This window comes from Oncorhynchus mykiss, chromosome 19 (genome assembly GCF_013265735.2).
Source record: "Oncorhynchus mykiss isolate Arlee chromosome 19, USDA_OmykA_1.1, whole genome shotgun sequence".
In the NCBI taxonomy this organism is placed as follows: Eukaryota; Metazoa; Chordata; class Actinopteri; order Salmoniformes; family Salmonidae; genus Oncorhynchus; species Oncorhynchus mykiss.
The window spans coordinates 65951649-65965257 of record NC_048583.1 but is presented as its reverse complement, the minus strand read 5'-3'; the positions used below and the strand labels follow the sequence as shown (position 1 = coordinate 65965257).

General features: G+C 44.6%; 1 protein-coding gene across 1 annotated transcript in view; it reads left to right on the top strand.

Annotated features, from left to right (window-relative positions):
• LOC110514564 (GDNF family receptor alpha-4-like) overlaps positions 1-13609 on the top strand; it is a 155698-nt gene that overhangs the window by 23835 nt on the left and 118254 nt on the right. Inside the window, exon 2 of the mRNA XM_036953844.1 lies at positions 11030-11311. Coding sequence (XP_036809739.1) covers positions 11030-11311 — 282 coding nt within the window. The remainder of the gene's footprint in view (positions 1-11029; positions 11312-13609) is intronic.

The following is a 13609-nucleotide window of genomic DNA, read 5'->3' as shown; positions in this document are numbered from 1 at the left end:
ATCTATAACATGACTAGACCCAGCCTCATCTATAACATGACTAGACCCAGTCTCATCTATAACATGACTAGACCCAGTCTCATCTATAACATGACTAGACATGAATAGACCCAGCCTCATCTATAACATGACTAGACCCAGCCTCATCTATAACATGACTAGACCCAGCCTCATCCATAACATGACTAGACCCAGCCTCATCTACACCACCATCTATTTCACGGTAAGGTCTCCACCTGTTGGTTAGGCTTGTATTCAGCATTTCACGGTAAGGTTAAGGGCTTGTATTCAGCATTTCACGGTAAGGTTAAGGGCTTGTATTCAGCATTTCACAGTGAGGTCTCCACCTGTTGGTTAAGGGCTTGTATTCAGCATTTCACGGTAAGGTCTACACCTGTTTTATTTGTCACATGCGCCTGTCACGCCCTGGTCTTAGTATTTTGTGTTTTCTTTATTATTTTGGTCAGGCCAGGGTGTGACATGGGTTTAATATGTGTTGTGTTTTGTCTGGGGGTTTTTGTAGGTATTGGGGTTGTGGTATAGTGGGGTTGTCTAGAAAAGTCTATGGTTGTCTGAAGTGGTTCTCAATCAGAGGCAGGTGTTTATCGTTGTCTCTGATTGGGAACCATATTTAGGCAGCCATATTCTTTGAGTGTTTCGTGGGTGATTGTTCCTGTCTCTGTGTTAGTTTGCACCAGTATAGGCTCAGTCACTTTTTTTTTTCTTCTTCTTCTTCTTCTTCTTCTTCTTCTTCTTCTTGTTTTGTCGGTCGGTCCCTGGGATTGGGCTGGCCAACACGGTTCGGTTTGCTTGGAAGGAAAAGGAGTTGGAGCCTTTAGGACGGGAAACTTTTGGAAGGATAATATTGATGGGGATTCTAAAGCTGTCGGTGAAGGACGTGTTTTGCTTCCAAGGCAACTCGTTGGAGGGAGCATACGACGTGGCACTAAATACAGAGGAGAAACATGATGATATCCTGAGAAGGGCAAGAGCAGTGGGAGGTGAGAGGCCGATGTGCCACTATGAAATAACAAGCCTGGCGAGGAACAACTTTAGGGTTGTAGCTGTCAACATTTATAACAAATACGTTAAGGACGAAGAGGTGAGGGCCTTTCTGGGGAGATACATGGATAATGTCTCCTCAACAAGGCACCTCAAAGACTCCCTTGGGTTTTGGAATGGGAGGAGAGGCTTCCAGGCCCTCCTCAGGGAGGACCCAAAGGGTCATGGTGGCAACCTCCATCCTCCTGCTATGTTCTCCCTGGGGGCTGACAGGGGGATGTTGTTTTATGCACGTCAGCCTCCATTTTGCAGGCGCTGTATGGCCTATGGCCACATCTTCGCCTCGTGCAGCGCAAGAAAATGCAGATTTTGTGGATCTGGGGAGCACGAGGCGAAGGATTGTGACGAGCCTAAGGCGTGCCACGGGTGTGGCTCGTCAGCACACCTGTGGCGGGGGTGCCCGGCTCGTCAGAGGTCATACGCGTCTGTGGCTGGGGGGGGGGGGGGGGGAGCAGGAGCGGGGGATGGAAGAGAGAAGGAAACGGAAGGCACGGGAGTAGGAGAACCAGGAAAAGCGGCGGAAGAAGGCAATTGAGTGGAGGAGCATGAGAGAGAAGAAAGCGAGGGAGGGGTGGTGGAGAAGGAGACGGTGGAAGAGCAAGTGGAGTGGGGGGAAAGTGCCCTGGTGGAAGAGATGAGGGGTATGGTGGAGGAGCTGGCGGGGGGGAGGGTGGTATCTCTCCACTGCTGCCATCACCAAAGAAGAGAATGAAGAGGAGGGTGCGATTGTCCGACAGTGAGAGGGAGGGGATGGCCAAGAGAGCGATGGGGGTGGGAGAAACCTCTGGGTTGCTGCTGGTTTCCCCAGGCCCTCAACTTCTGTTGGGTGGGGACACACCTAACAAGACTCAGGACTGGGTACAGGAGGAGGTGGGGAGTTTTTTGTTTGGGGACTTAGCCTCCCCTATTTTTTTCCAAACCAGGGCACCCTGGAGCCAAACACTATTCCTGCATCCTGGGTTGGTGAGATGGAGGAAGAGGGGGGGACGTCGGGAGTACGGATGGTGTTATCACCGGTAGATATAGAGCAGGGGAGCATCGGGTGAGTCTCCTGTTTTTGTTTTTTTCTGTCTGGGTTTAGTATTTGAGTGTATTACATGTTTTTATTTTATTCTTTCATGGGGTCTAATTTGACTTTTGTTAGTTTAAATGTAAGGGGTTTAAGGGATTTTGTTAAGAGGAGGGCGGTAATTTAGTTATTTGGGGTTTGATTTTTTTTTTTACAGGAGGTTCACCTGAGGGATGGAGGGGATGTTAGTAGGTTTAAGAAGGAGTCGGGGGAGTCGGTTTGGGGTATTGGGGGGGTGCACTCATCGGGGGTAGGGATTTTGTGTGGGCACAGGGAGGTAAAAGTGGAGGGTTCTTTTGTGGTGATGCAGGGGAGGGTTATGGGGGTGGATGTCACGATACGGGATTGTAAATTTAGATTAGTGGTGGTGTATGGGCCACAGGTGGTGGCAGACAGGAGGGAGATGATGGACTGTCTGGAGCCCCTGTGTGTCACAAATAGGAAATTAGTGATAGGGGGGGATTTTAATAGAGATTTAGGAATAGGGGGGGATAGCAGTGCAGGCGCCATCACTGGGCTAATGGCTTGCCATGGTCTGGTTGATGGTGGCATGCACACTACTCCGAAAATGGCCGGTCCTACATGGCGCAACTCCAGGAGGCTCGACTATATTTTTGTACCCAGGTCTTTGGGTAAGTTGTCTGGGCGGCTGTTGCCTGTTTTCTTTTCGGATCACGACGGGGTGCTCCTGCAGGTGGGGTCGCCAGTCTCTCTTTGGTAGGGGGTACTGGAAGTTAGATCGGGATGTGCTGGAGGAGCAGGCTTTTGTTGACGTTTGTTTTGGTTTCTTTTTGAGGCTTGAAGGCCTCAGGTCCATGTGTGAGGGGGTGTTAGAGTGGTGGGAATTAGTTAAGGTGAGGATTAGGGCTTTTATAATAGGGTATTGCAAGAGGAAAAAAAGGGAGGAGAGGAGGGAGGTGGATGGAGAGGAGGGAGGTGGATCGTATCCAAAGGTTAATTGAACTCGAGTACGAGGCAGGCAACCTCAGCGGGTCGTTTGACTGGGAGAGATCCGCAACCCTAAAGGCGCAGCTCAGGGAGTTGCAGGAGTGGAAGGCTCGAGCTTTCCTGGAGCGTGCGCATAGTGGCTTTCTAGAACACAATGAGACTTGTTCTGCTATGTTCTTTAAGTCGGTTAGGACCAGACAGAGTAGGAAGGTAATGCATGGCGTTAGGGAAGAAAATGGTAGTATAGTTAGAAAACCAGAGGAAATGGTCAGGGTGACAACTGATAATTTTCAAGGTTTATTTAAGGAAAGGGAAATAGATGTAGAGCAGGGAATTGTGTTTTTAGAACACTTGTCCAGGCGTTTGCCGGAGGACATTAGAGAAGTGATGGAGGCCCAGATCTCACTAGAAGAGGTTGAGAGCGCTCTTAGGAGGATGGGAAAAGGGAAGGTGCCTGGGATGGATGGGCTGCCGGCTGAGTTTTATCTCAAGTTTTGGGGTATACTTGGACCAATGGTCCTCGAAGTCTTGAAGGCCATCCTTGAGACGGGGGTCCCGGGGGGATCAATGGCTGTTGGTGTGCTGTCACTTTTATATAAGAAGGGGGAAGTAACAAACCTTGGCAACTGGCGGCCGTTGACCATGCTGTGCGTAGATTACAAGCTACTTCCAAAGGTTTTAGCAGACCGGTTGCGCACAGCCCTTCCCTACGTCGTCCATGAGGATCAGACGTGCGGGGTAGAGGGCCGCTCTATTAGATAGAACCTATAGTTAATCAGGGACTCCATCGCTTGGGTTGAAGATAGAGGCCTGCCTTTAATGGTAGCAGCGCTAGATCAGGCGAAAGCCTTTGATCGCGTGAATAGATATTTTCTATTCAGAGTGTTAGGTCGATTAGGATTTGGGAGAAGTTCATAGGATGGATTCATACATTATATGTTGGAGCGGGGTGCCGAGTTAGTGTAAATAGTCATTTGGGTGACATTTTTGACCTCTCGTCTGGGGTCAGGCAGGGGTGCCCACTCTTGGCTCTGCTCTTCATTCTGTATATGGAGCCTCTGGGGGCTGCCATTAGGGCAGACACAGGGGTGGAAGGCTTGTTGATCCCTGGAAGTGGTGGGCTGCGTGTTAAGATGACGCAGTATGCCGACGACAGTTCCTTGCTGCTGTGCAAGGACTCGTGCCTGACAAGGTCCCTTGCCATCATTGGGGATTTCACCTGAGCGTCGGGAGCGGTTCTGAACCATGCAAAGTCTTCCGTTAAGTTTTTCAGAAGATGGCGCGGTAGAACGGATGTGCCCGGGGGGGTTATCTCTCTGTGAGGGGGCCCTGAGGATTCTCGGGGTCCATTTTGAGACCTCCGGCTCAGCGACGCTAAACTGGAACATGGGTATCGCAGTGGTACAGAGGAAGCTAGCGATGTGGAAGGCTAGGTATTTGTCTTTTATGGGCAAGGTCCTGGTCCTAAAGGTGGATGTGTTGCCGTCTCTTTTGTATTTGGCGTACATCTACCCATTGCCGGCTTGTCTGAGGAGGTCTCTAGTGAGGCTTGTCTTTCAGTTCATGTGGGGTGGCAGGTACGAGTGGGTCGCCAGGGCACGCATGCTCTGTCCCATCGGGGAGGGAGGTAGGGGGGTACCACATCTCCCCCTCAAGCTGGACGCAATTTTTGGTTTCTTTCTTGTTAACGGAGCTTGCTCATCCAGTGATACACCCGTCCGGTTACCTCCTGCGGGAGTTCTTCTTGTATCAGGCGAGAAGCGTAATGGTGTGGTCTAACACGGGTCCTCGGGCGGAACAGCTGCCGTGGCACTTTGGCCATGCTGCCAAGTGGCTGCGTGCGCACCCTGAGGTTGAAGTTGCCCGATGAGGTTTAGATCACAGGCACCTGTACGAGGAGGTCAGACAGGCAGGGAGTCCGTAGTGGGCATCTCATCAGTGGTCTGGGAGGGAGTGCAGGCGCGGGGCCTGGACAACAGGCTCAAGGACCTGAATTGGTTGAGCCTCCACAAGTGCTTGCCGGTACGTTCCATCATGTACCGGCATAGTTTGGCGCAATCCCCCACCTGTTCAAGATCCTCTTGTGGCAGGGAGGAGACTGTGCGCCTTGTCTTTTGGGACTGTGCCTTTGCCGGAGTAGTATGGGCTAGGGCACGGGTGTTGTTAGGTTTGGTAAGAGGGGATTTTGCATTTATGTGGGCCAGGTTAGAGAGAGGTGTAGGGAGAGCGAGAGGGACGGATAGGGACAGGTTTCTGCTCTGGCCTCTCATGAGTCTCTTTAAACGGGGGCTGTGGGAAGCCAGGCAGAACATGGTGAAGACAGGGATAGATTGGGGGGTAGAAGGGATAGTGAGGAGGGTGGAAGGAGATTTGAGGGGGAGGATGAAGAGGGAGGAGAGGAAGTGGGGGAAGCATGCTGCCCGGGAGAGGTGGAAGGGGTGTTTAGGGCTGGGTGTCATTTAGATTTGTAAGGGGATAGATTAGGGACGGGGAGATAGGGAAAGGTAGTTTGTAGGATGATGGGGAGGGAAGATGCTCCCCTGAGGTTTTTTTATTTTTTTTATTTTTTAGTTAAATTAAAATATCATTATTGGAGTATGAATGAAAATTATGAGTTGTAAAGAATGAATGGTATTGAATGTAATAAATTATAAAAAAAATAAAAAAAATAGGCTGTTTAGGTTTTCATGTTTATTGTTTTTGTATTGTTCATGTTTATCCTATATTAAACATGAATCGAAATAACCATGCTGCATTTTGGTCCTCCTCTCCTTCGACGGAAGAAAACCGTAACGGCGCCAAATACAATGCTTACTACAAGCCCTTAACCAACAGTGCAGTTCAAGAAGAATTAAGAAAATATTTACCAAATAAACTAAAGTAAAAAATATGCCAATTGGAGTGGTTCTGGTGTATCCGGGAGGATGCTGTTGATATGCGCCATGACCAGCCTTTCAAAACACTTCATGGCTACTGACGGGAGTGCTATGGGGCGGTAATTATTTAGACAGGTTACCTTCACTTCATTGGGCACAGGGATTATGGTAGTCTGCTTGAAACATGTGGGTATTACAGACTCGGTCAGGGAGACATTGAAAATGTCAGTGAAGACACTTGCCAGTTGGTCTGCGCATGCTCGCAGTACACGTCCTGGTAATCCATCTGGCCCTGCAGCTTTGTGGATGTTTACCTGTTTAAAGGTCTTGCTCACATTGGCTACCGAGAGCGTTATCACACAGTCGTCCAGAACAGCTGGCGCTCTCGTGTATGCTTCAGTGTTGCTTGCCTCGAAGCGAGCATAAAAGGCATTTAGGTCTTCTGGTAGGCTCTCGTCACTGGGCAGCTCGCGTCTAGATCTCCCTTTGTAGTCTGTAATAGTTTTCAAGCCCTGCCACATCTGACGAGCGTCAGAGCATAAGAGTCACAGTTAAATCTTTTGTATGATCTCTTATACTATTTTATACTATTTTGTTGTGATCACTGCATCCAATGGGAATGGATACAGCTTTAGAACGAAGTTCTACAGTATTAGTAAAAATGTGATCGACACATGTGGATGATCTTGTTCCTGTAGTGTTTGTAAACACCCTGATAGGTTGATTTATAACCTGAACCAGATTACAGGCACTGGTTACAGTGAGAAGCTTCCTCTTGAGCGGACAGCTTGATGAAAACCAGTCAATTTTCAGGTTCCCAAGAAAGTAGACCTTTCTGTTTACATCACATACACTATCAAGCATTTCACACATATTATTTAGATACTGACTGTTAGCACGTGGTGGCCTATAGCAACACCCCAAAAGAAAAGGCTTTAGATGTGCCAAGTGAACCTGCAACCACAACACTTCAATAACACTTAATATCTTCTCTAAGCATCACAGGGATGTGGCTCTGAATATATACAACACCTCCCCTATAAACATTACAGGGATATGACTGAATATATATACAACACCTCCCCTATAAACATTACAGGGATGTGGCTCTGAATATATACAACACCTCCCCTATAAACATTACAGGGATATGGCTCTGAATATATACAACACCTCCCCTATAAACATTACAGGGATATGGCTCTGAATATATACAACACCTCCCCCATAAGCATTACAGGGATATGGCTCTGAATATATACAACACCTCCCCTATAAACATTACAGGGAATATGGCTCTGAATATATACACCACCTCCCCTATAAACATTACAGGGATATGGCTCTGAATATATACAACACCTCCCCTATAAACATTACAGGGATATGGCTCTGAATATATACAACAACACCTCCCCTATAAACATTACAGGGATATGACTCTGAATATATACAGCAACACCTCCCCTATAAACATTACAGGGATATGACTCTGAATATATACAACACCTCCCCTATAAACATTACAGGGATATGGCTCTGAATATATACAACAACACCTCCCCTATAAACATTACAGGGATATGACTCTGAATATATACAACACCACCTCCCCTATAAACATTACAGGGATATGACTCTGAATATATACAACACCTCCCCTATAAACATTACAGGGATATGGCTCTGAATATATACAACACCTCCCCTATAAACATTACAGGGATATGGCTCTGAATATATACAACACCTCCCCTATAAACATTACAGGGATATGACTCTGAATATATACAACACCACCTCCCCTATAAACATTACAGGGATATGACTCTGAATATATACAACACCTCCCCTATAAACATTACAGGGATATGGCTCTGAATATATACAGCAACACCTCCTCTATAAACATTACAGGGATATGACTCTGAATATATACAACACCTCCCCTATAAACATTACAGGGATATGACTCTGAATATATACAACACCTCCCCTATAAACATTACAGGGATATGGCTCTGAATATATACAACACCTCCCCTATAAACATTACAGGGATATGGCTCTGAATATATACAACACCTCCCCCATAAGCATTACAGGGATATGGCTCTGAATATATACAACACCTCCCCTATAAACATTACAGGGAATATGGCTCTGAATATATACAACACCTCCCCTATAAACATTACAGGGATATGGCTCTGAATATATACAACACCTCCCCTATAAACATTACAGGGATATGGCTCTGAATATATACAACAACACCTCCCCTATAAACATTACAGGGATATGACTCTGAATATATACAGCAACACCTCCCCTATAAACATTACAGGGATATGACTCTGAATATATACAACACCTCCCCTATAAACATTACAGGGATATGGCTCTGAATATATACAACAACACCTCCCCTATAAACATTACAGGGATATGACTCTGAATATATACAACACCACCTCCCCTATAAACATTACAGGGATATGGCTCTGAATATATACAACACCTCCCCTATAAACATTACAGGGATATGACTCTGAATATATACAACACCTCCCCTATAAACATTACAGGGATATGGCTCTGAATATATACAGCAACACCTCCTCTATAAACATTACAGGGATATGACTCTGAATATATACAACACCTCCCCTATAAACATTACAGGGATATGACTCTGAATATATACAACACCTCCCCTATAAACATTACAGGGATATGACTCTGAATATATACAACACCTCCTCTATAAACATTACAGGGATATGACTCTGAATATATACAGTAACACCTCCCCTATAAACATTACAGGGATATGACTCTGAATATATACAACACCTCCCCTATAAACATTACAGGGATATGGCTCTGAATATATACAACAACACCTCCCCTATAAACATTACAGGGATATGACTCTGAATATATACAACACCTCCCCTATAAACATTACAGGGATATGGCTCTGAATATATACAACACCTCCCCTATAAACATTACAGGGATATGGCTCTGAATATATACAACACCTCCCCTATAAACATTACAGGGATATGGCTCTGAATATATACAACAACACCTACCCTATAAACATTACAGGGATATGGCTCTGAATATATATACAGCAACACCTCCCCTATAAACATTACAGGGATATGACTCTGAATATATACAACACCTCCCCTATAAACATTACAGGGATATGGCTCTGAATATATACAACACCTCCCCTATAAACATTACAGGGATATGACTGAATATATACAACAACACCTCCCCTATAAACATTACAGGGATATGACTCTGAATATATACAGTAACACCTCCCCTATAAACATTACAGGGATATGACTGAATATATACAACAACACCTCCCCTATAAACATTACAGGGATATGACTCTGAATATAGAGAGCAACACCTCCCCTATAAACATTACAGGGATATGACTCTGAATATATACAACACCTCCCCTATAAACATTACAGGGATATGACTCTGAATATATACAACACCTCCCCCATACACATTACAGGGATATTGCTCTGAATATAGAGAGCAACACCTCCCCTATAAACATTACAGGGATATGACTCTGAATATAGAGAGCAACACCTCCCCTATAAACATTACAGGGATATGACTCTGAATATATACAACACCTCCCCTATAAACATTACAGGGATATGACTCTGAATATATACAACACCTCCCCCATACACATTACAGGGATATTGCTCTGAATATAGAGAGCAACACCTCCCCTATAAACATTACAGGGATATGGCTCTGAATATAGAGAGCAACACCTCCCCTATAAACATTCCCGTCTCTTCTATAGATGTTATATCCTTGTATTTCTACTGCTGTATCATCAAATGAATTATCTAAGTGAGTCTCAGAAATGGCTAATATATGAATGTTATCTGATGTTAGCAAGTTATTGATTTCATGAACCTTATTTCAAAGGCTACATATATTAATATGGGCTATTTTCAGCCCTTTCCTGGGAAGTTTGTAATAAATAGACATAATATGGAAAAGACAAACAAATAAGATAACAAATACATACATTCAGTAGCCCATTAATCAGTTGGTGTGTGTTTGTGTGTGTGTGTGTGTGTGTGTGTGTGTGTGTGTGTGTGTGTGTGTGTGGGTCTCTGTTTCAGGGCTGTTCTACTCTACTCTGTGTCATTCTGTCCTCTTCCTGACCCCAGCTGTTATACTGACCTGATCCTGACCTCTGCTGTTATACTGACCTGTTCCTGAACCCAGCTGTTAAACTGACCTGTTCCTGACCCTTGCTGTTATACTGACCTCTTCCTGACCCCAGCTGTTATACTGACCTGTTCCTGACCCCAGCTGTTAAACTGACCTGTTCCTGACCCCTGCTGTTATACTGACCTCTTCCTGACCCCAGCTGTTATACTGACCTTTTCCTGACCCCTGCTGTTATCCTGACCTGTTCCTGACCCCTGCTGTTAAACTGACCTGTTCATAACCCCTGCTGTTATACTGACCTGTTCCTGACTGCTGCTGTTATACTGCATTCTAAAAGATGACATATCATAAACTAGTCCTAACCCTAAACCCTGACCTCTAACCTCTGACCTCTAACCCCTGAACTCTAACCATAACCCCTGACCTCTAACCCCAACCCCTGACCTCTAACCCCTGACCTCTAACCCTAACCCCTCATCCCTAACCCCTTACCTCTAATCCCTGACCTCTAACCCTAACCCCTGACCTCTAATCCCTTACCTCTAACCATAACCCCTGACCTCTAACCCCTGACCTCTAACCATAATCCCTGATCTCTAACCCTAACCCTGACCTCTAACTCTAACCCCTGACCTCTAAATCGAACCTCTAACCCTAACCCCTGACCTCTAACCATAATCCCTGATCTCTAACCCTAACCCTGACCTCTAACTCTAACCCCTGACCTCTAAATCGAACCTCTAACCATAATCCCTGATCTCTAACCCTAACCCCTAACCCTGACCTCTAACTCTAACCCCTGACCTCTAACCACTGCTGTTTCTATTTTCCCCAGGGCTCCCCCTATTTGTGTCTGCGGTCAGGGACAGAGACTGTCTACAGGCTGGGGACACCTGCTCCAGTGATGATGGGTGCAGCCCTCGTCTGCGGACGTTGCGACAGTGTGTGGCGGGGGACGGCAGTGTGAAGCTGGGCCCTGGGGCCAGGAACCAGTGTGAGAACGCAGTCACGGCCCTGCTGTCCTCCCCGCTGCACGGCTGCCAGTGTAAACGAGGCATGAAGAGAGAGAAGAACTGCCTCAGTATCTATTGGAGCCTGCACCAGTCTGTCCTGCATGGTGAGACAATAACACCTAACCCTAATCTATATTACCAGTCTGTTTAACACCTAGCCATACTCTATAGTACCAGTCTATATAACACCTATTCCTAATCTATATTACCAGTCTGTTTAACACCTAGCCCTAATCTATAGCACCAGTCTGTCCTGCATGGTGAGACAATAACACCTAACCCTAATCTATATTACCAGTCTGTTTAACACCTAGCCCTAATCTATAGCACCAGTCTGTCCTACATGGTGAGATTATAACACCTAACCCTAATCTATAGTACCAGTCTATATAACACCTAGCCCTAATCTATAGTACCAGTCTATATAACACCTAGCCCTAATCTATAGTACCAGTCTATATAACACCTAGCCCTAATTTATAGTACCGGTCTGTCCTACATGGTGAGATTATAAAACCTAACCCTAATCTATAGTACCAGTCTATATAACACCTAGCCCTAATCTATAGTACCAGTCTATATAACACCTAACCCTAATCTATAGTACCAGTCTATATAACACCTAGTCCTAATCTATAGTACCAGTCTATATAACACCTAACCCTGATCTATAGTACCAGTCTATATAACACCTAGCCCTAATCTATAATACCAGTCTATATAACACCTAGCCCTAATCTATAGTACCAGTCTGTTTAACACCTAGCTCTAATCTATAGTACCAGTCTATATAACACCTAGCCCTAATCTATAGTACCAGTCTGTTTAACACCTAGCCCTAATCTATAGTACCAGTCTATATAACACCTAGTCCTAATCTCTAGTACCAGTCTATATAACACCTAGCCCTAATCTATAGTACCGGTCTGTCCTACATGGTGAGATTATAACACCTAACCCTAATCTATAGTACCAGTCTATATAACACCTAGTCCTAATATATAGTACCAGTCTATATGACACCTAACCCTAATCTATAGTACCAGTCTATATAACACCTAACCCTAATCTATAGTACCGGTCTGTCCTACATGGTGAGATTATAACACCAAGCCCTAATCTATAGTACCAGTCTATATAAAACCTAGCCCTAATCTATAGTACCAGTCTGTTTAACACCTAGCTCTAATCTATAATACCGGTCTGTTCTACATGGTGAGATTATAACACCAAGCCCTAATCTATAGTACCAGTCTATATAACACCTAGCCCTAATCTATAGTACCAGTCTATATAACACCAAGCCCTAATCTATAGTACCAGTCTATATAAAACCTAGCCCTAATCTATAGTACCAGTCTGTTTAACACCTAGCTCTAATCTATAATACCGGTCTGTTCTACATGGTGAGATTATAACACCTAACCCTAATCTATAGTACCAGTCTATATAACACCTAGCCCTAATCTATAGTACCAGTCTATATAACACCTAGCCCTAATCTCTAGTACCAGTCTATATAACACCTAGTCTTAATCTATAGTACCAGTCTATATAACACCTAGTCCTAATCTATAGTACCAGTCTATATAACACCTAGCCCTAATCTATAGTACCAGTCTATATAACACCTAGCCCTAATCTATAGTACCAGTCTATATAACACCTAACCCTAATCTATAGTTCCAGTCTATATAACACCTAGTCCTAATCTATAGTAACAGTCTGTCCTACATGTTGAGATTATAACACCTAGTCCTAATCTATAGTACCAGTCTATATAACACCTCACCCTAATCTATAGTACCAGTCTATATAACACCTAGCCCTAATCTATAGTACCAGTCTATATAACACCTAGCCCTAATCTATAGTACCAGTCTATATAACACCTAGTCCTAATCTATAGTACCAGTCTATATAACACCTAGCCCTAATCTATAGTACCAGTCTATATAACACCTCACCCTAATCTATAGTACCAGTCTATATAACACCTAGCCCGAATCTATAGTACCAGTCTATATAACACCTAGCCCTAATCTATAGTACCAGTCTATATAACACCTAGTCCTAATCTATAGTACCAGTCTATATAACACCTAGCCCTAATCTATAGTACCAGTCTATATAACACCTAGCCCTAATCTATAGTACCAGTCTATATAACACCTAGCCCTAATCTATAGTACCAGTCTATATAACACCTAGCCCTAATTTATATTACCAGTCTATATAACACCTAGCCCTAATCTATAGTACCAGTCTATATAACACCTCACCCTAATCTATAGTACCAGTCTATATAACACCTAGCCCGAATCTATAGTACCAGTCTATATAACACCTAGCCCTAATCTATAGTACCAGTCTATATAACACCTAGTCCTAATCTATAGTAC